The sequence below is a fragment of the Emys orbicularis genome, chromosome 2 (genome assembly GCF_028017835.1).
Source record: "Emys orbicularis isolate rEmyOrb1 chromosome 2, rEmyOrb1.hap1, whole genome shotgun sequence".
NCBI classification, from domain to species: Eukaryota; Metazoa; Chordata; order Testudines; family Emydidae; genus Emys; species Emys orbicularis.
The window spans coordinates 297,081,910-297,103,185 of record NC_088684.1 but is presented as its reverse complement, the minus strand read 5'-3'; the positions used below and the strand labels follow the sequence as shown (position 1 = coordinate 297,103,185).

General features: G+C 47.3%; 1 protein-coding gene across 1 annotated transcript; it reads right to left on the bottom strand.

Annotated features, from left to right (window-relative positions):
• Window positions 1-163: 163 nt before the first annotated feature.
• LOC135875243 (zinc finger protein 282-like) lies at window positions 164-15,109 on the bottom strand. The gene is made up of 9 exons (XM_065400245.1): window positions 15,062-15,109; window positions 12,981-13,564; window positions 10,679-11,080; window positions 8,002-8,128; window positions 6,191-6,304; window positions 5,893-6,006; window positions 3,767-3,886; window positions 3,040-3,153; window positions 164-1,206 (listed from the first exon to the last, which is right to left on the bottom strand). Exons 2-9 carry the CDS (start codon window positions 13,332-13,334, stop codon window positions 164-166), a joined length of 2,388 nt encoding a protein of 795 aa, XP_065256317.1. The 5' UTR covers window positions 13,335-13,564; window positions 15,062-15,109.
• Between the last annotated feature and the right edge of the window lie 6,167 nt (window positions 15,110-21,276).

The window sequence follows — 21,276 nt, the reverse complement described above, 5'->3', positions numbered from 1 at the left end:
GTCCTTTAGACTGCTGCCCAACAGGGTCATTTACAATTGGCCAGGGAGAGCCCCACCCCACCCACCCACACTCCAGCCCTGAGGCCGACAGGAGGTGTGGGCGCTTTTCCAGCCTACCAAGCGCAGGGATGAACTGGTCTGGACATGACATGCTAGTTACAACCTAGTCACCCATCCCACCCCCTGGTGTTTTCCCGGTCTCCAGTCTTTGCCCTGGGGAAGCCTGCTCTGTCTGGTCTGCCTTCTGCTGATCCTGTGGTGCCGTCGTACCTGGGAAGTCAGCCCCGCACTTTGCACATGTGCAGGGCGTCCCGGTCTCGTGGCTCTGCAGATGCTTGTGGAAGCTGGCCCTGGCCTTGTAGCTCTTCTCGCAGATGGTGCATTGGAATGGCCTCTCCCCAGAGCACGCTCGCTGGCCATTGGGCAGACGCTGCTTCTGAGCAGACGTCTCCCCACCCTCAGCACACTGGCCGACCTTCCCCCCAGCCTGGAGCCGCTGGCCCGCACAGAGCTCGGCGTAGCAGCTGCAGTCCTTGCTGTGCTCCGTGCAATCCTGGGGATTGTCCTTCCCGTGGCCCCACTGGTGTCTGAGGAAACTCCCCTTCAGCCGGAAGCTCTTCCCGCACACAACGCACTGGAATGGCCTCTCCTCCACGCGGACTTGTTGGTGATTCAGAAGGAACCATTTCCGGCTGTAGGTCTGCTCACAGCTGGTGTATTTGTATGGCCTCTCCCCAGTGTGGCTCGCATAGTGGTGGATGAACTCCGAATGGTACCGGAAGCTCCTGGCACACTCGGTGCACTGATAAGGTCTCTCTCTGGCACGGCTCCTGTGCTGTTTCCCAAAGCTCACTTTCAGCCGGAAGCAATTCCCACCCTTAGTACACCTGATATACGGCCTCCCTCCCGCGTGGCTTACCTGATGGATGTGGAGAGGCTTGATGCCACCGAAATCTCCTCCACGTGGAGTCGGCTCCTCCAAGACAATGCCTGCCGGGCTCCTTGGCGGCGTCACAGAGCCGCACTGACCCTCCCAGGCTGTTGTAGCAACCAGACTCTGGGAAACACTTTCCCCTGAACTTCCCAGGAGCATGTCACGCGGCTCCAAGTCTTCAGGATCTTCCTCATGCTCCTGAATCTCCGTTTTAATCACAATCACCTCATCTGCAGCAATAGAGAGAGACTCAGAGACATCACTCCCTTGGCCTGCGTGAGCCAGAGAGAGGAATTCTCAGCTGATTCAGCGACTCAAAGCAGAAAAAATAGACGTGTCAGCTTACTGAACTTGGCCGATAAAGTAGACAAGGGGTACAGTTTTCAAAAGAGCCTAGGGGACTTAGGAAACTTAGTCCCGTTTTGAAAAGTTACTAGAGACTTTTGAAACTGGGATTTAGGCACTTTTGAAAACTTTACCCAAGATAAATAATGGGTGCGCACACACACAATCTAGGGCCCGGTTTTCAAATCAGCAGAGCAACCCCCCTTCCTGCTCAGCACTTCTGAAAATCACACCATTAGCATCTAAACTGAGAGGAGATTTCTGGCCTGAAAACTTGTCTGTAAACCAGAAGCTTCACACCTTTGGGTGGAGCTCTGGGAAAAGGGTGTATTTAAGTACCAGGGAGTATGAAGGGTCAGCGCTGAGTCCAGAAGGTCTAGACAACTGGAGAGCAAAAACTATTTAGTTAAGGTTGTAATTCTGTTCCCATTATAATCCTATTTTCAGAAACCTCAGTCTTCAAAAGTTACCCTTTTGCCCTGAAACTTTTCATACATGGTCTGAAACCAAAGGAGATTTCTTTTTCCCCCCTTCCAAAAGTTTGAGTGAGATCTGTCTGGACATTTATGGAAAAAAAGATAATTAACCTTCTCAGTTTTGTAATTTTGCTGCTGATATTGGCGCTAAGTAGCATCTTAAACTTGTGGGTCAAATTCTCAGCTGGAGTAAATCGTCATTCCTCCCATAGGCGCCGACTCCATGGGTGCTCCGGGGCTGGAGCACCCATGGGGAAAAATCAGTGGGTGCTCTGCACCCACCGGCATCCAAGCTGCCCGCCCTGCCCCACCTCACCTCCTCCTCCTCCTCCGTCTCCTCCCCTGAGCGTGCCACGTCCCCGCTCCTCCGCCTACCTCCCAGCGCTTGCCGCCGCCAAACAGCTGTAGCAAGCTCGGGGAGGAGCGGGAACGTGGCGCGCTCAGGGGAGGAGGCGGGGAAGACGTGGGGCCGGGGTGGGGATTTGGGGAAGGAGTCGGCGGAGACTTTGGGGAAGGGGTTGGAATGGGGGTGGGAGGGGGCAGGGCAGGGCTGGGGGGGGGGGTCGAGCACCCACTGGCGCCAGTAGAAGTCGGCGCCTATGATTCCTCCATTGACCTTGATGGAGCTCCACCAATTTACAACAGCTGAGGATCTAGCCCATTTCAAATGTCACGTGTGGCTAGTCAGTGAGGAATAACTGCTTAGTACATTTGGGGGGGGGGGGGGGGGGAGTTTTAAACAGTAAAGTCATAACACATAAAAAGTGTTTTTTGTGAACGTGCTGTAAAAACGTCTATTAAATAGTTAGTCCGTGATTCAATAAAGCTGCAGAGTTTACACTGTGCTACCCTGTCCAATGCTGCTGGGCATTTGATATATTTACTGAGTGCTGCAAACAAACGTAACGTACGGAGTTGCAAAAACCCACAGACACGTCTCAATAGCAGCACAGGTAGCTTCTCCCTCCTCCCCTATTTTTTTCCTCTTTTCTGTCTTTTTAAAAGAGAAAAAGAAAAAAGAAATTAAATCCAAAATAAATCTTGTGTTAATGCAATGCTAGGCTCACAGTTTTGAACTAAGAACTATGGGTAATGCATAGGTGAAGATTCTGATAATGTTAACTCAGCTACATCATGCGACTGTCAAGCTTAGGAAACAGCATTTCTCTTGTAATAGTTGCCTTTGGACAGTGTCGAGATTGCAAATCGTCTCCTGGATTTGAGGGAAAGAGGATTTCCAGCTGTTATTTCCCAGCCTATCGAAGTTATTACAATCCATCTCACCTGCGCAGAGCTCTGTATGGAGTCGCCTTTCCTCCAACACCTGCATATCCCGCACACTTGGCTCTTCCTCAACGTCCCTCCGGCACGAAGCGTCGCGTGCAGAAGCTGCGCATCCTGTTCATGGCAGACAGAGTAACGCATTGCTTTGCTGATCTCCACAAACACTACACAAGGAAATGTAAACTGATCGGAACCCAGTGCTGTTTCTGGGCTGGAGGAGACACGCATTCGGATTGACTACAAACATTTCACTGAGGAGCCAGAGGAAACAAATGTCGGAAGGGCTCAGAGCCAGGAGAACTTGAGATGGGTGGAAATCCAAAGGTGATGGCCGCGTCCATAAAGGGGCAGGTGGTACCGATAGGCATGGGCCTAGAATGGAGCTGTGCAGAACAGCATTGCCCCAGGCGAGCTCCCTGGGAGCCCAGAGTCTGCACCAGCCCTTCGGTGGGAGCAGCGTGCACTCACCCCTGTTGCTGGCCAGCCCTGCTAATGGTGTGGAAGTGGTGGGGGGAGGGGGTAAGGACCTATTGTCTCCTTTTGGGGGTACAGCTCACTGGGGGACTAGTAGGAAGCAACCTCAGCACCAAGGATTGCAACTGCCAGGATAGGAGAAGGCTCCTTGCACTATAATCTCTTGCTCATCTGTACAGGGACCAGCCAGAGTCTGGGCCAAAGGTTTCACTGGATTTCACTCCCTGTTTGGGCAGCTTAGCGCATCACTCACCAGCACTGGGGTCTGTCGAGAGCTCTCCTTCCCCAACGCGTTCCTGATTCTCAGCACCGGACTGTTCCTCTCGTTTAATCCATGATAAAACATCACAGCCGGAGACTGTGCAATTGGTTCCTGGAAAGAGGAAATAATAGAGGCTGTGTTTTATTCATATACCTCACTGACTCATTCTTACCAAGCACCTGGAGCGATTTTAATCTGAACAGACACACGCAAGGGCTAAACTAGAAATAACATCATGATTGTCCATCCCTTCCTATTAAGTGCTGGGCAGAGATTAGTCCCCAAGACAGTTTCACAGAGAAGGGGAGACTCTGGAAAGTGTTCTCATATCTCTTGATTATGTAACAAATGCTTTAGTGCAGCGATGGATGCTGTAGAAATATAAATAGATATGGTAGAAAATGATAAAAGGGCCTAGCCACTCCAGCAATGGACACACTAGAAATACCCAAGATGGACAGGGAATTACACAATCTGTAGAAGCCAGCAAAGGTTTTGTTGGCAGGCTAGTTTCTCTTTCTTTACGCTCTGTGGATATCCGGAGAATGCTCACAGAGGTAAGACCAAAGGTGGGCAATTGGTATAACCACATGTGCAACATTACAGAGCTTTAGGTCATTGTTAAAAATAATGTAGATAGTGCTGCAGACTCTAGACAGTGCATCAAACCACATTGAAGTATTCAGATTCATAGATTTTTAATGCCAGAAGGGACCATTATATCTTGCCTGACCTCCTGCATAATGCAGACCAAAGAAAATCACCCAACAATTTTTGCATCAAGCCCTAACTTTGCTTTGAACTACACACTGGCGAAAGGGAAGGTATAGGCGATCTTGGTGATACAAAAGACAATAGGTAGGTATATACACGCACACGATAAATGGCACAGGTATAGATAAGGAGATAGTATTATACATATGGCTTGATGCTATCAGTACAGAGTGGGAGTATTACTAATGCCTTAGCTAAATTAGAAGGTACTGTACAGGTATATATAAGGAGAGGTTGAATTGGGTCGGTCTGTAGTGGCTATGACAGCCTGCCCACATTTCCTGGTTGCTGTTACCTTGTGCTTCAGAATCTACGCTTTCATTTAAAAAAAAAAATAAGTAAATAAAAATTCTGGCGCTTATGGTGGCATGCCGACTGAATTTAATCAACACAATTATATCTGCGTGAGTGTGCAAACAGCTTGAAACAATAGCTCGGAAAGATACACACTGCTCCTATTCAAATTGACAAGGTGTTGCCTCTGGAGCCTACTGATGGCAACTGAACTCCCAACATTTTAAACTTTCACAGCTGATGGAAGCTCACAAGGAAAAAAAAAAGGGGGAAGTATCACGTAATGAACTGAGTCATCCATTGTGGAGTCACAAAACGGCAAAGCGGAGGGTGGAAGTGGGTCTTGGGAAGAATCCCACCACTTTTTTCATCTCTGATCACACTGTGCAAGCAGGTATAAGGAGATGGGTATTTGGAGGTAAATATTTCTACCCGTTATCCTGCATTTTGACAGAAGATCAATAACTTTCCTTCTATCAAACATGTTAAATGTACAGTGGTAAGTGCATGCATGCCGTTAGGCAGTGGTTAAAAGCTGGCATTAGATACTGTAAATGGAGGTAGATCTCATTACTCCTTCACCATTACCTTCATTTTGCTGTCAATCAATGTGTCTATTTCAGAGGCATTTATTTTACCCCACTGATACAAACGTCTCACTTTTTCCTCTTCACTAACTCACAACTCCAAGCGTAGTTTGAGAACAGCTGTTCAGCAGGCGACCAAGGAATTGATTTGGTCTGATTCTGGCTGTTCCAACAGCTTTAATTTCTTTTAGTTGTTGAGGCCCAAATGTGAGCCACTTTCGAGTTACATTATTTTTGGTTGGTTAGCTGCTCTTGCAAGTCAGAAAATATGGTTTATCTTGTTACTGTTGCATTCAACTGGTGTCTGGCTTGGGCAGAATTGCCAGCTTTTTACTTCAGTCACCCCTGTGTAGTGGGACAGCACAAGCCCAATGGGACTTACGGGATGTGTAGCCTTTGTGCAGGTGCCCTGTCTGAAGAGGTGAATCTTACCCTTTGGAATGGTTTCAATCCATTACTGACCTGTGCTGGGGTCTGCAGGGACACCTCTTTCCTTAGCATCGCCCTGTTCCCCGACACACAGCTCTGCACCTTGTTCGGTCTGGCACAACCGGCCAGGTGCAGCAACGGGAGAGTCTGCTCGGGGGGGAGGGAGAGGAAAGAGAGAGAATTCCATTATGTTTATCGAATATCTGTTTAGCTGCTGGCAACACATTACAATGTCTGAAAGCTAGAACCACCGAGGTTCACAAGAACTTTGGTTCTCGCTTTGTCCTTCCCGTGCTCTTTATAAATTACTGTATTTTAATCCATTACTCACTGACACACGGTTCAATAGAGATTTTCCTTTCTTCAGAGTCCTGCGGATCCCCGATATACGGCTCCTCCCCTCGCTCTATCCGGGACAGGATGTCAGGTTTAGAAACAGCATAGTCTGTTCATGGGAGAGGATATTAGGTGGGATACGGTAGGATGTTTTATTCAGATCAGTTACACAGGGATTAAAAGAATCCTTTCAACTGAGATATTCATTAGCTATTTAAAAAAAATATCACATTTATAACAAATCAGTTTCAATGAAAAGTAGAACCTGGTTTACTTAAACATTGTCTAGTGAGGGGCCAATCCTGCAGGTGCTTACTACCAAGCACAGCACATATTGCTGTGAGTAGGCCCATTAACTTCCCCAGTCATCGCTGTTATTACCTGCAATATAGTAGCACCTAGAGGCTTCAAACAAGATCAGGGCCCCATGGTCTCTACTGCCCAAACGCTGGTTCTTTTCGCTCCCCATGTTATGGATAATGAGTCTGGGACGAATAGCCTGGATTCATCATCCAAACTGCTGACACTGCTCCAGAGAGGCCAGATTCCAGGGAAGCTCTTGGAAGCTCTTTCACTGGAGGAGGTTAATTCTATGTTCTCCTTTGGGAATGACTGAATGGCTGGTTATTTCGAGGCTTGATGCCAGAGCCTGAGTTGGACTGTGGGATGCTGTTTACTGTGGGGGACGTGAAGAGATCATTCAACACCCTCCTCCTCTGTTCCTAGCAGGGGCTGGGAGCTGGACTCTAAGTTGGTTCCAAGCGTTCTTTACACCATACAGTCATTTGACCAAGGGGGAAAGGGTCCCTATATGGAAGAGTTATTGTATGTCAATACAGCATATTACTCAAGAACAGAGCAACTCCACAGGGATTGACGCATGCTCATCGCATCACAGCTATGCTGTTGAGGATGGAGGACACCAGAATGCCAAAGCAGCTGTGGAATGGAAAACTGGAAGCGGGTAACTGTACACAAGGCAGCCAGAAGAAACGCTTCAAGGACACACTGCAGCACAATCTGAAGCAGTGCAACATTGCATCTGGGAGTTGTCAGTAATAGACAGATCGCACTGGCGAGCAACCAGGGATGGGGTTACTCAAATCATGATCCTGAGGTGCTGAGTCATACACAGCAGCGGATTCGGCAGGCACAGAGCGTAATCCCTTCCTCAATACTGAGCTACAGATGCCCTCGATGAGGAAAGGACTGACACTCTCACATTGGCCTTTTCGACCCCAACGTAACACTGTCATCAGCATCATCTTTGGTCACCGAGGGCAACAACAATTCCTCAAGAACGGTGAATTTTAATTAGCTATTCTGTCTCTGTCCACACAAAATCAGTCATGCTGGGGGGAAAACCCACAATGCCAGTTAAAGCACTGTTCCTTCCCCAGTGCAGACGGGATCCTCAGTGCTAACTGGTTTATGCTTCCCCTGGATCTGCACCTGCTTGGGGTTTATATTACCCTGGACTTGACTCTTCAGTTGTTTCTCTTTGGAGAGATTTTGCATCAACAGCTGACATGGAAACTAGCAACTTTCTGTATCTAGATTGAACTTGAACATGTAGATCCCACTGTGCTTCTAGTATGGGATAAGAGGAAGTGGTGGCCTTAGGCCCAACAGTGTATATTTTGGTACTTCTTCCACAGAAGGATGTGAGGAACTTGAGCTTTCCTAAACATCTGGAAGACTAATGGCATTGGCCCAGCAAAAAATCTAAGGAACTGTGAACGGGAGGAAATCCAGTCCATGAAAGATCTCACCACTTCTAATAAAGGAGTGAAAACTGATCCTTACCCAGTGAGATCAGGGTCTCATAATTCCCCTTCATCGTGTTCTTGTAAAGCTCCTTCTGCCATTCACTCAAGCTTTTCCATTCCTGCTCATTGAAATAGACCGAGATGTCATCAAATGTCACCGGCACCTGAAATCACAAGGGGAAGACACCCACCACCTTCTGATTCTGTCACACCCACCTTTTTATTTTAACTCTAAGAATGTTTTAAAGTTAATTTAATTTGAGTTTAGCCACAATCAAGATACTATGGGCCAGATATTCAGCTAGTATAAATCAGCAATACTCTGACTTCAAAGCAGCTCTGCCTAGTTACACTAGCTGAGGATCTGGCCCCATACAGGGGTCAGAGTTTGCAGCTTGACATTGTTATTATTTAACATGACAGTAGGTCCCAGAGGCCCCAGTCAAGATCCAGCTCTCTTGTCCTAGGTGCTGCAGAAACACGTGAGAAGCAGAGAGTTTATCACAGATTATCTTTGAACATGCAGATTTAGGGAAATGTTGGGTTGCAAACATTGCAGTTTGGGACTCTTCTGAATGTGGGGTTTTGTTCTGTCCATTATAGCAACAGGATGCTTAAAACCAGAGCTCTGGTTCATGCCCATCTCTAAATTACCGGTAATTGTTCATAAAAGCAAATCTAACATTGAGCTCCTCTATTAATTCACAGAGCAAGCAATGGCACCCCCATCTTTACTGTCATCTGGAAGGATCACATTTAAAGAACAGGGTCGTTCCGTGTCTGCAGCCCAGTCAGATGTTGGCTTTTCCATCTGCCAATCAGGGACCAGTTAGCGCTAGCTGTGCCAGTGGTTTCCATGATTGGATGCCTGTCTGCAGAGAATGTCTGAGCCCATAACCACCCATCCACTCTCATGCAGGATAATGGGAGTTTAATCAAATAAAAATGATTCACTTTGCAATCTGCAGCTTAAGCACCTTTGATTTTCCAATGAGAAGGGTCTAACTAACATTGGCTGAATCTGACTGAACAGCTCCAAGGAACCATAATCAGCTGACAGGCACAGTAAATGCCCATCAATAAGGTGCATTAACTGAGCACATATGAATGGATTGTTTTCACCGTGTTGGAATTTCATAACATTAAATTTGAGTAACACTGAAGTTAACCGATCTAGGCAGTTCCCATTTGCACCCCTCTGTTCATGGGTCCATCTATACAATTCTCTCCCAGGTGCAGCAAAGTTTCTGAAGGCACACTGAAAACCAGACAGGAAAGCATTCCAGGAGAGGAAAAGTAGGGTTTCACACACACAAGAAAAGTTTGAGTGTGGAAAATCCAACCTCTTTCAGGCTGGTAGGCTCATTAGAACTGCTCAGCTGGTCTCTGGGATACGAGGGTAACATTTTGAAATGCACAGGCCCAGGGGGCTCTGCCTGTGAGAAGTGCAGAGTGCTGCAGAGGAAGGCTCTAAAATGGCAAAGAAGCAGCAGGGAAAGTCAAAAACTGAAAAGGGCAGGTAAGAGCAGACCGGAAGGCTAGTCCAGTGGTTACAGCGCTAGCCGGGGTTCAATTCTTGTTCTTCCATGAATATTCTGTGGAACCTTGGGCAAATCTCAGTCTCTCTGTGCCTGAGATTTACACCTGGGGATTACAGCACTGCTCAACCTCACTGGGGTGTTGTGAGGATACATACATTAAAAGCTGGAGAGGCACTCTCATCCAGGGCCCTATAAGTACCTAAAATAGACAGACAGTGGGGGTTCCTTCTCCCTTCTCTGGCAATGAACTTTGGGCTTCTGTGCTTTCTTTAATCTGGAGAGGTTTTTCCAGATGTTAGATTTGTCCTTCCATTCCCTCCTCTTTCCCCCAACTGCTCCCACCAGCATGAGAAGGGCGTGGGGTGAAAGTTGTCTAACTAGTTCTGATCAGCGCAGCGGTTGGCTCGAAAAACCCTCTGCAGCCCCATCAAATCTGAGCACTTTTAGAACAGCGAAGACAGATATTGGATGGGGAAAAGAACTGGCCTGTGAAAAAAATCCCTTGTGTATCTGGTAATAGAAGGGACTTACTTAATAAATCTTTTAACATTGTACGGCCCCTTCCATATGAAGCGCTAAAAATGCTTTACTAATACTGGTGGTTTAGGCCTCAGGTACCCCTGTGCAGGAGGTAAATATCATCCCCATGTTAAAGATGAGGCTCAGAAAAGTTAAGAGGCATGTCCAAGATCACACAGGAAGTTTGCGGCAGAGCTGGGAAATGAATCATAGAATTATAGCAGGGTAGGACTGGAAGGGATTCAGTAGGTCATCTAGTCCAGTCCCTTGCACTCAAGGCAGGACTAAATAATAACTAGACCCAGATCTCGATTCCCAGACCTGTGCATTAACTACAAGACCATCCCTTCTACTCTAGGCTGACTTCCGCCTCCTTAGTGCTAGTTGAGATGTGCTGCTACAATGCTTATTTTCCTAGCTCATCGCTTTGACCATGTCACCCCTTTCTCTGCATCCCTCCACTGCCCATCACATCAACAAGAAACGTCTCCTTGTCTGTAACCCCCGTTCCATCTCGTCCGATACTTCTATTGTAGATTCCTTGGGGCAGGGACTGACTTTTTGTTCTGTGTTTGTACAGCACCTGCCACAGTAGGGTCCTGGTCCGTGACTGGGGCTCTTAGGCATTACCACCATTCAGATAATACTAGTTACCTTGGGGACTTCTCCATTAGCGCCAGGGGGAAGCCTCAGGATCCAGAAGTTCCTGTTCTTCAGCAGGTTCTCCATGTTCTCCAGCCTCCTCTGCAGTAGCCCGTACTCCTGGATCAGAGTTCCCAGCACGGCCCATTTACTCTCCAGCTGGTTCCCAAACTCCACCACCGTTCTCTCACAGCCTATTAGTTTTTTTTCAGCCATCCACATTCTCCCTTCCAGACCCAGCAACCTCGTAGCATGAGAATCTAATTTCCTCTCAACAGCTTGGACTGCGGCTAATACAGTCCGAAGGGAAGCCTCTGCACTTGGAGGTGGTGTTTCTTGTACAGACGTTTGCTCAGGGAGGACCGGTGGATGTAAGGCGGCCAGGGGCTGCGGTTCCACCTCCCATTCATCAGCCTGTTTCAAGGACAGAAAATGAAAACAGAGTTGAGGTCACGTTCCCTATCGGCAAAGTTAGCTACAAAGAAACAGGACAAGCAGCCGCTCACATGCAACAGGCCGCCCAGACTGTTCAAGAGTTGCATCTTTATCATCATCATCATCATCGGCTCACATTCCAGAAGTGATGGTTAAAAAGCTGCTGACATTTTCATTATAATCCTCATTTATAAGGGTCAATGGGAATGGCATTGAACTGAAATGTCCCATGCATCTCGGGTTTTGTCCTAATTTGTTTGAGGAAAACTGCAATATAAGGCAAGAGCTTTTCTAATCACGTTCATTTACAAACAAGAGTCAATCACTACAACAGTCTTATGAGAAGAGAATTAATGAGCCTGGCATGAGGTCTCCTTGCCACAGGGCCCCAGAGACTCCCAGGGGATGTCCGCACTGGAGCTGGAGGGGGAATTCCCTGCGCGAAGAGACATACTGGCGCTAGCTCTAGAGAAGCGAAGTGTCAGCAGTGAGTGGCAGGAAGCGCTAGCCGTTCTGAAGACACACTGCCCAAGTCCAGCGGCACACACTCCAGGCAGCTCGCCTCTCCCACTGCTTGCACCACCGCAACTGTGCTCTATTTTTAGCATGCTAACTCGATCAGAGTTAGTGCAAATATGCCTCCTTAAAATGGGAATCACACAACCAACTCAAAGTGTGGACATACTCTGGGTCTCTCGCTCTCTCTTATGGCCCATCTGCGCACCAACATTTATCCCGTCAGGAGATGGCGTTATATCCCAGCAGTGACCAGACAGGATGGGAACAAACTAACGGTACAAACTCAGTGCTACAGTCTGTACAAACTTAAATCTCACAACACCCCAGGTAGGCAGGTAAGTATCCTTATCTCCAGCATTTAGAAATGTTAAGCAACTTGCACAAGGATATACAGTAAAAATGTCTGGACCAACATTTGAATCCACGTCCCCTTCTTCTCCTCATGTCCTTGTCACTAACTTGAGGTTTTTCCAGAACCATCCCCAAACAATACCTAATGCCCTAGACCACTGTGCTTCCTAGGCAAATCATTTCACTGTGTCCTAATTTTCCCCTCGGTAAAATGGGGTATTAAAATCTGAAAGCACACAGGATTTAAGATCTCCTCAGTCATCAAACTTACTTGGCTTCCTAAATAAAGCATGATTATCACTGTTTTTACAGATGGGAAAACTGAGACCTGCTTGGGATAAGAAACTTGCCTCAAGAGCATTGTGGTCCAGCAGTTTAAATACAGGCCAGAGCATCAGGAGAGCTAGGTGTGTGAGAGCATGAACCGCCATTTATCACCCTCCCAATTAGACAGAAGACTGCCGTGAACCCTGCTTATAAAGCACTAGAGAAGCGTAAAGCATTATTAAGGCCAGTCAGTAGCAGACATGGAAATAGGGTTCAGGGGTCACAGGCCTGTGCTCATTTCTCTAGGCCTGCAGAGATCCTCTAGGTTGAAGTTTCACTCACCTCTTTTTGTCTCAACCAACTTTCCCCCCAAAAAACCTGCTACATTTTGCCAAAGTTTCCCAAAATCTAAAAACAGCTAATTCCACATAGAGTTTGGCAACAAATATTCACCCAGTTCTAATCCCAATACTTTGCATTTCTCTTGGAGGATCTCAAAGCAATTTACCAATACAGACACATTAAGACTCATAACCACCCCAGGGAGGCATAAGTATTATTCCCCATGTAGAGACAGAGAAACTGAGGTCAAGTGGCCTGTCCAAAAATCACATAGCAAGTCAGTACAGAAGTGGGAACAGAAACCATGACTCCTGGCACTCAATCCTTTGCTTCAGCCATGAATCTGTTCTTCCTCTCAATATAAACACATAGTGTTATTTATCAACCAACATTTAGGTACCTCTTGGATGATTTTTTTCCGGAAGGCTCCTCTTCCTTTTGGTTGCGATAGGGACTGTGGGTTCCCGTTCACATTCGGGCAGACGTTCAGAGTTGGAACCGCTGTTTTGGTTAGAAGTAACCGCTTTCCAAATTCTAATTTTTTTTGCGTCACACTTGAAATGTCAAAGCACTCGTCCGTGAAGTGCGCGGAGCAGATCAGCGAGCGGTCGTGTCCCCCTCTCCAGTCTGCTCTCTTCATCCGAACAAATCTGTCCCAAAGGTTCCTAACGTGAGGGTCTTTTGGAAATTTGAACAAGGATACACCGTCTTGGGTGGTGTTGGAACACCTGGCCACTACGCAGCGGGCTGGCATGGTTTGTAACGTATACGTTACAATGTCACTAGCAGGCAAGTTCTAGAGATTCCTCCAGCTGATCTGTTAGGAAAGAGGCTTCAAAGGTTTCTAAGTAGCTCTGGGAGTTGTTGCATCCCTTGTCTCCTAGTACAGTTCTTACACTGTAGCTGTTCAGTGTAATGCTCAGACTCCAAACAAGCGAGAACACCCCCTTCTTCAAACGCCTTGGCTTTTTATTTGAATGACACCTAAAAAGCAGAGAGAAAACCCTTTCATGCACATAACTATAATGATGATGTGTAGCCACACCAGGTGCATGTAAATATTCAGTTACTTCTTTTAAATACAAAATTATGCAATGCTTTACGAGCCTGGTTTTGAAAAAGTTAGGTGTGGAACTGCACATACAAAATGAGTGCACAATTACATACACACAGTCCAGGTAACTGCACATGCATATTGCCTGGTTCTGGTCATTTCCATTCATTTCCCAGACCTGAAGAAGAGCTCTGTGTGGCTCAAAACCTTGTCTCTCTCACTAGGGTGACCAGACAGCAAGTGTGAAAAACTGGGACAGGGGGTGGGGGGGTAAAAGGAGCCTATATAAGTAAAAGACCCCAAAATCAGGACTGACCCTATAAAATCGGGACATCTGGTCACCCTCTCTCTCACCAACAGAAGTTGGTCCAATAAAAGATATTACTGCACCCACCTTGTCTCTCTAATATCCTGGGACCAACACGGCTACAACTACACCGTACACAACATTGGCAGTTACGCAGTTTGTGCGCACAATCATAACTGCATGTGAAACTTGCACATCTAAAAGTTTTCAACATTGGGCCCAACCTGTTCAAACTACTGTGCTCCTCCCCTACCAATCAAGAGTCTTTCAACCCTGCACATCAAAGCAGTTTAAGAGCAATTAATGCATTTTCAAAATCCTTATGTGAGAAATAAGAATCTAGTCCCACTCCCAGTTTACAGCTTGTGTGCGCCAGGCTGTCAGGGATGAAATGACCAGTGCTTAATTTGTGCCAGGGCTTGTCAGAGCTGAGCCCTGGCACCTCTAGGTTTAGCAGTTCATATCCCCAGCACCTCTGTCCTTGCCAGGTCAGTTATGAAAGTCAAAAAATTGCTTGAGCCCCGGCACCGCTTTCATTACAAATTAAGCCCTGGAAATAACTCACCCAAGTCAGTAGCAGAGTCCGAAATAGAATCCAGACTGCTGACATTAGGGAACACTCTTGACACTGCAATGGGCTTCCTGCGTAAAGCGATGCTGGTGCCCTGTTAACACCCTCTGCAGCCTAGCCCCTGCTGCTGCCAGGCCCTGCCTACCACCCTCCTGCACAAGCTCCAAAGCCCACCTGGCAGGTGAGCGGAGGCGCTAACCAGGAATCAAGGCATTTCCTTGCTAGCCTTTCCCCTGCCCGGCTACACAGGGAGTGGCAGTGCAAGGCCCGCTCTGGCCAGCGCTAGGAAGCGGGGTGTTAGCTGCGCCCAGGGGCAGGGGGCCCACAGCCCCACGCCCCCCAGGGCTGGAAGTCAGGGGCGGGCCCCCCAGGGAAAGGGCAGCTCCCCCCCCCCGGCCCGTGGGACCGCTCTGCGCCCGGCCCACGGGGTCTCGAGCCAGTCCCTGCGGGAGCCGGGGGGCGCTGGGCAAACGTGCCCCGCTCCGCAAGGAGCCCGCGGGCCAGGCACCGGGGCTACCGTACCGCAGCGCCCCAGCTCTGGGCCCTTACCTGGGCAGCGGCCCGCTCGGCCATGGTCCCCCCGGGCGGGGCTTCTCCAGCGGGCCCGGCCCGGCCGAGCTCCGCTCCCGCTCCCGCTCCGGGCTGGGCAGAGTCCCGGCGCCGCCTCGCCACGGGCCGGCCCCGCTGCCGGGCGGAGCAGAGCGAGCGCAGCCGGGAGGGAGCCGCGGCCTGGCTGCCGGGGCCCGGGAGCGGCGGGGAGGAGCGGGGCGGCAGCGGCCCCTGGCGGAGGAAACTCGGCCCCTGCCGCGGCTGCCGCTTTGTTGCCCTGGAACTTTCGTTAGCGGGTGTCACACACGTGTCAACACGTCTTCAAAGCGGGGACGGGGACGGGTGGCCACCCTCGGGGCAAAGCCATGAACTAATAGGCGGTTCCTTTAACTGCGGGACTCCGTGCAGGTGAGAGTTTTAGCACCTGTGGGTGACAGAAGAAAGGGGCCCCCTCCCCCCTCCTTCCCTGTGACAGTCTGTCAGCCTGAACCCCGGACAGCTAGTGAGTCTCCGGTGCTCTTTTCTCCTCCCACCCATGAGCCATGGCCTCCAGCCCACATCCTCAGAGCCCGAAATCCATGGCCGTTTGGAGCCTTTGAGGATCTGGGCCCTACTCAGGGGCTGGAACAATGTGTATAGTGGGGGAGCTAAGAGCCAGGGAACCAAAGTGTAAACCCTGTGTATGATGGAAACCACTCCCAGCCAGGGGGTGCAGTAGCACCCCAAGTTCCAGCACCTATGGCCCTACTCCTTTTTCCCCTTCTCTCCCAGCTCTCCCCCTCCCGCTCCCCTTTTCCCCCTACCACACCCATCCACTCTCCAGCCTTGCTTTCCCTTCACTCCAGCACCAGCACCAGGCTCCCTTGTGGGTAGTTTGCTGGAGGCACCAGTGTAAATGGACAGCTGCATTCCACACCCACCGAGGCTTCTGAGCGGCCTTCAGGTGTCACATCAACTGGTGAATACAACAGATGAGTGGATGGGTCAGTGGAGAAAGCACAAGGTAACAGTGAGAAGTTTATCACCACTAGCAGCAGTTGCAGTGTATCAGCCACTTAGCTATTGTCATGTATTTTGTAAACAGCAGGGCATGGGTGAGTTTTAATTACTTTTTTAAAAAACCCTTGCTGCATGCCAATAGATTTCAGATCTGCTTGGACCTATTTGATTGTTAAAACGGTCCCTGCTCGTGTCCTCTCCAGTTTGGACTATGGGGTAGGTGGTCATGTGTTTAACATCACCCTCACTTAAAATGTTTCTTTAGTGAAAAAATGGCTAATCTCACTAGTGCAAAATAGCCCAACTAAGGTATATTTAGCAGATTACTGCAGCAGAATAGTGCATGTATAGATGCACTAAAAATACAATTGAAAGGCAGCACAGCATATATGCCAGTTCTGATTCAGATCAGAGTTCACATTGCAGCCATCCAGCAATGGATTGGCAAATTTTAATTGAAATAAACTGGTTATACTTATTAGCCTGAAGCAGTATGTTGCTCCCATGACATGCTTCCATCCACAGTGTTTCATGTTTATTACAAAACAGGCACAATTCCAATTTATACTTTCCATGTTTTGCATCAGGAAGAAATAAGACAAAGTATATTCCAAAGCCCTAAATGTCTAGGTGAGATCTTTACTGTCCTTTAGACGTAATACTTAGGGATAGCAGAAATCACTTTATCCAAAGTTAAAATCAAATGCTTCAAAGACAAAGATTATTAAAAAGCGACAAAGAGTCCTGTGGCACCTTTTAGACTAACAGACATATTGGAGCATAAGCTTTCGTGGGTGAATACCCACTTTGTCGGATGCATGTCATTAAATATACCAACCACTCCTTCACTATGTTAAAACAGTTTAAGAGAGAATCTCCATTAGCTCTGAATGGGCTGATGAGGTCCCATATACGTCCTTATTTTCTGTTAAGTCCAATGAAGTCTCTGCCCTCCGTGTAGCAAGATACAGGTTATCACCATAGTGGATTCTTAGCTTACTGGGCTATATTAACATTATGCTCACCCATAGCTTGTCAGGAGGAGGGTATGACAAGAAAAAATAGTATTGTGGTCATTTACAGGTTATTTAAAAGTAAGCGTATAGTGCAAGTGAGTGAATATTTTCCACTGTTGCTCAAGTGAGATACACAACAGATCACAGTTCCAGGTCAGGTTCTTTCAACCAGCTCTGCTCTTGTTTTAGGAACATGACAAGCCCTTTTAGAGGCAAGTGGATCCACTTTGGGATCTCACATGAATATTTCTAGTAGCCAGTATTCAAAAAATAATATAGGATCCTCAGTGTTCATTTCATGTTCTCAGGATCTCAATGTTATTGCTTAGTAGGTTGTGATATTTCACTATCTGGTGTATCACGCAAGAAGTATTTAGTTTTGCTGTTGAATTCTTTCAGTATTTATTTTTCTGCAAAGCACAAACAGAGAGAGTTCTGGTTTGGCCTTACACACGTTTAGTTTACTTAGCAAGCTCATCAGACTTTGTAATCCCGAATGGCTACGGCTGCTTGCATGTTGTCAGATTGGTGGCAATGCCAGAGGGTAGCCACAGACTAAGATCTGTTGTGTAGTGTCCTGAATTGGGCAGGAGTTTCCAGATGGCTGGTTCCTTTAGTTACGGAGTTATGCACAGCGGAAAAGTCCTTCACAGTCTCTGGATTTTATTCAGATTGTAAAGTCAATTGCGATCATCTAGTCTGACCACCTATATTCCACTACAGGATTTCCCTGAATTAACTTGTTTCACATACAGCAGCTCTTTTAGAAAAACATCCAATCTTGATTTAAAAATGGTCAGTGATGGAGAATTCAACTACAACACTTGATAAATTGTTCCAATGGCTATTCACCCTTACTGTTAACAATTAGTGCCTTATTTCTAGTCTGAATTGGTCTAGCTTCAACTTCCAACCACTGGATCTTGTTACACCTTTGGCTCCTATAATCACAGAACCACAGGGTCAGAAGGGACCGCAAGAGTCATCTAGTCTAACGTCCTGCCAAGATGCCGGATTTGTTGTGTTTAAACCACCCAAGGCAGACGGCTCTCCAGCCTCCTATTGAAAACCTCCAGTGAAGGAGCTTCCACAACCTCCCCAGCCGTCGGTTCCTTCGTCCTCCTGTTCTTACAGTGAGGCAGTTCTTCCTGAGATTTCATCTGGCTGCTCTGCTGTACTTTTAACCCAATGCCTCTTGTCAGACCTCTGCGGCAAAAGAGAACTTTTCTCCATCTTTTTTATGGCAGCCTTCATATCTGAAGACCACTAGCCTGTCCCCCCTTAATCTCCTCTTTTCCAAACTAAACAGACCCAGTTCTTTCAGCCTTTGCTCATATGGCTTGCGTTCCATCCCTTTGATCATCTCTGTTGCTTGCCTCTGGATCCTTTACAGTTTCACTACATCCTTTTTATAAGCGGTGACCAAGACTGGACACAGTACTCAAGCTGAGGCCTAACCAGTGTCGAGTAGAGTGGTACTATCACCACCTCCCATAACTTGCCTGCTAGGCCTCTGTTAATGCAACCTAAAATTGCATTTGCTTTTTTTGCAACAGGCTCACATTGCTGACTCATGTTGAGGTTGTGATCCACCAGAACTCCCAGATCCTTCTCAGGAGTGCTGCTGCCGCCAAGGCAGTTCCCCCCCATTCTGTACTTGTGCATTTGGTTTATGTGGCACTTGACATTTGTTTGTTGAATTTCATTTTGTTGTCTATAGACCAGTTCTCCAATTTTAGCTCTAGCTTCCAAAGTACTGGCAACCCCCCTAGGTTTGTGTCATCTGAAAACTGAAGAGCCCATGTTGTACTTAAAGTACTGCACAGGATCTTTTCAGGGGGGATAAGGCAAAGCGCCACATTTATTGGTAATACATGTATCAATCAACACTGCGTCATATGCATATCATATATATTACAGTCATGTACTCACATACACACACAAGCACACTCCTTCTTGATGTTGTTACCAACTAGTTGCTCCCCTTAACTGCACTGGCCAGGTGAGTTAGATGGGGGAGGGATGGAGCCAGGCTTCTGTCGATCTGGATCGATGCTCCAATGTTGACAAGACGAGACCCGGGTTCCTCTGCAAGACACCTCACTTTTATAGCAGCTTCCCTCTCATGCAAATCTGTACCAGATGCAAAATCTGTGTCTGTGTCAGTTGGTCATCTGTAGTGCTTCCGTCTGGGTGTTGTCTTAATGCTGCCACATTTATTTTCAAAGAGGGTGTTTTCAAAAGAAGGTGCTCGCTTCTAACTCCCAAGGCCATCAAGCACCCCTTCTCCCTGACTGCCCCCAGAACCCCTGCCCCTGACTGCCCCCCGCTGCCCCATCCAACCCCTCCTCCTTCCTGACTGCCCCTCTAGGACCCCTGCCCCCATTCAACCCCTCCCCCCGTTCCCCACCCTCTGACCGCCCCAGTTGTATGAAAATAGAGGTTATATATGGAAAGACTTAATACAAGGTTATATGAAAAGGCATAATACAAAGTCATATGAAAGTTATGCAAAGATGCTTAATGCAGAGATTTATCTACACCAGGGGTAGGCAACCTATGGCATGCGTGCCAAAGGCGGCACGCGAGTTGATTTTCAGTGGCACTCACACTGCCCGAGTCCTGGCCACCGGTCCGGGGGCTCTGCATTTTAATGCAATTTTAAATGAAGCTTCTTAAACATTTTAAAAACCTTATTTACTTTACATAATATATAACTAAACTATTGTTGTATCGACTTATAGAAAGAGACCTTCTAAAAAACGTTAAAATGTATGACTGGCACGTGAAACTTTCAATTAGAGTGAATAAATGAAGACTCGGCACACCACTTCTGAAAGGTTGCCAACCCCGATCTACACCCATTATCAAACCACCACTAATTTAGAGACACACACTGTAAAAATAGGGTTTTTAAAATTCCTAAATAACCCAGTTTCACTTGAGAGAGACAAGGTGAACCAACCTCTGTTGATGGAAGGGAGAATCTTTCAAACTTCACAGCACTCTTCTTCAGGTCTGGAGAAGGAAACTAGGTTTCAGTTTTACTTCTCATTTATTAAATTTGAGTGCTTAGAATCATAAAAATCTCAGAAAGCCTCATAAGACATCCTATAAGTCAGTGGCCAGGCTTTCCTGCTTACCGCCCCAGCAGATATTTTTATGCACTTAGTTTTTATAAAGTCAACACACAGATTTCCTGGATTTGTGGGAGTTGTTTAACGTGGGATGGAAAGAAACTTCCCATATCCAAGCACAGATAACGTAATTTCATGATAAAACCCTCTAATGATTAGATATTTGATGAGTTGTCCTTGGCTTTAAAGCAGATTTAAATAACATGGGTTGAATAGGATTTTTTGACCGGTTATTTCTTGAGCAGATATTGGTTTCCATTTTCCTTCCACTGCTACTTTCTTTGCATGTAGAACTGTTGCTGCCTTTTTAGTTTGGAGAGATGAATAATCCCACATCAAGTGACTTCTCAGGTTTTAAAATGGAGAGAGGATCTCTCTCTCTCTCTCTCTCTCTCTCTCTCTCTCTCATATTTATTTATTTATATATGTAAGCAGAGTCAGGATGAGCTCTACCCTGACATCTGGTGGTGAATTATGGCGAGTGTGGAAAAGAACTCCAGGGGCTGATCTTATTTGCATAGGCACACCCACCCGCCTGGCATGAGACAACAGCAACTGAAAGTGGTTACTTTGGCTGGTGTGGGATCTCCAGTTTCTCTGTTATTGGGGCAGGAAGAATAAAGTTTTGTTACCCTGATTCTGTGAATCAAGGCCAGTGGAACTGTTGTATGACAGAAGGACTCACCATTAACTAAGTAGCACTTGCTTGACAAGGGGCATGGGTTAGAAAACCTAGTGAATTGAGAGAGGATGGGGACAGGTATTTGTACCTGATGGTATGGGCCCCCTTTGAGGGTCTGAAACACCAATTTCTCTCTCCACTGTTGAATGTCAGAGCTAGCTTTGATTCCATTAGGAGTCTAGTTACAGGCTGCTGAGCTGAATTCACTTTGGGCCACTGGTGCACCAGCACTGGGGCTCCCCTACTACAAGCTGAAATCATTAAGAGCTGAAGTCACTAAGAGCTGAAATCACTGAGTGCTGTGTTAACTAGTGGGGGAGCCTGAAGCTATATTACTAAGCAGCTGGCGGAGCAGTTTGTGGGGATGGCTGGAGGAGCAGC

What these genes read in the sequence shown, in the direction of transcription:
- LOC135875243 (XM_065400245.1), bottom strand. Translation starts at nt 13,334, where the DNA reads ATGCCAGCCCGCTGCGTAGTGGCCAGGTGTTCCAACACCACCCAAGAC. An exon ending in TGAGACCCTGATCTCACTGG is followed by an intron (nt 6,305 to 8,001) that starts GTAAGGATCAGT and finishes TCCCATGAACAG; the next exon opens with ACTATGCTGTTTCTAAACCT. An exon ending in CTCTATTGAACCGTGTGTCA is followed by an intron (nt 6,007 to 6,190) that starts GTGAGTAATGGA and finishes CCCCCCGAGCAG; the next exon opens with ACTCTCCCGTTGCTGCACCT.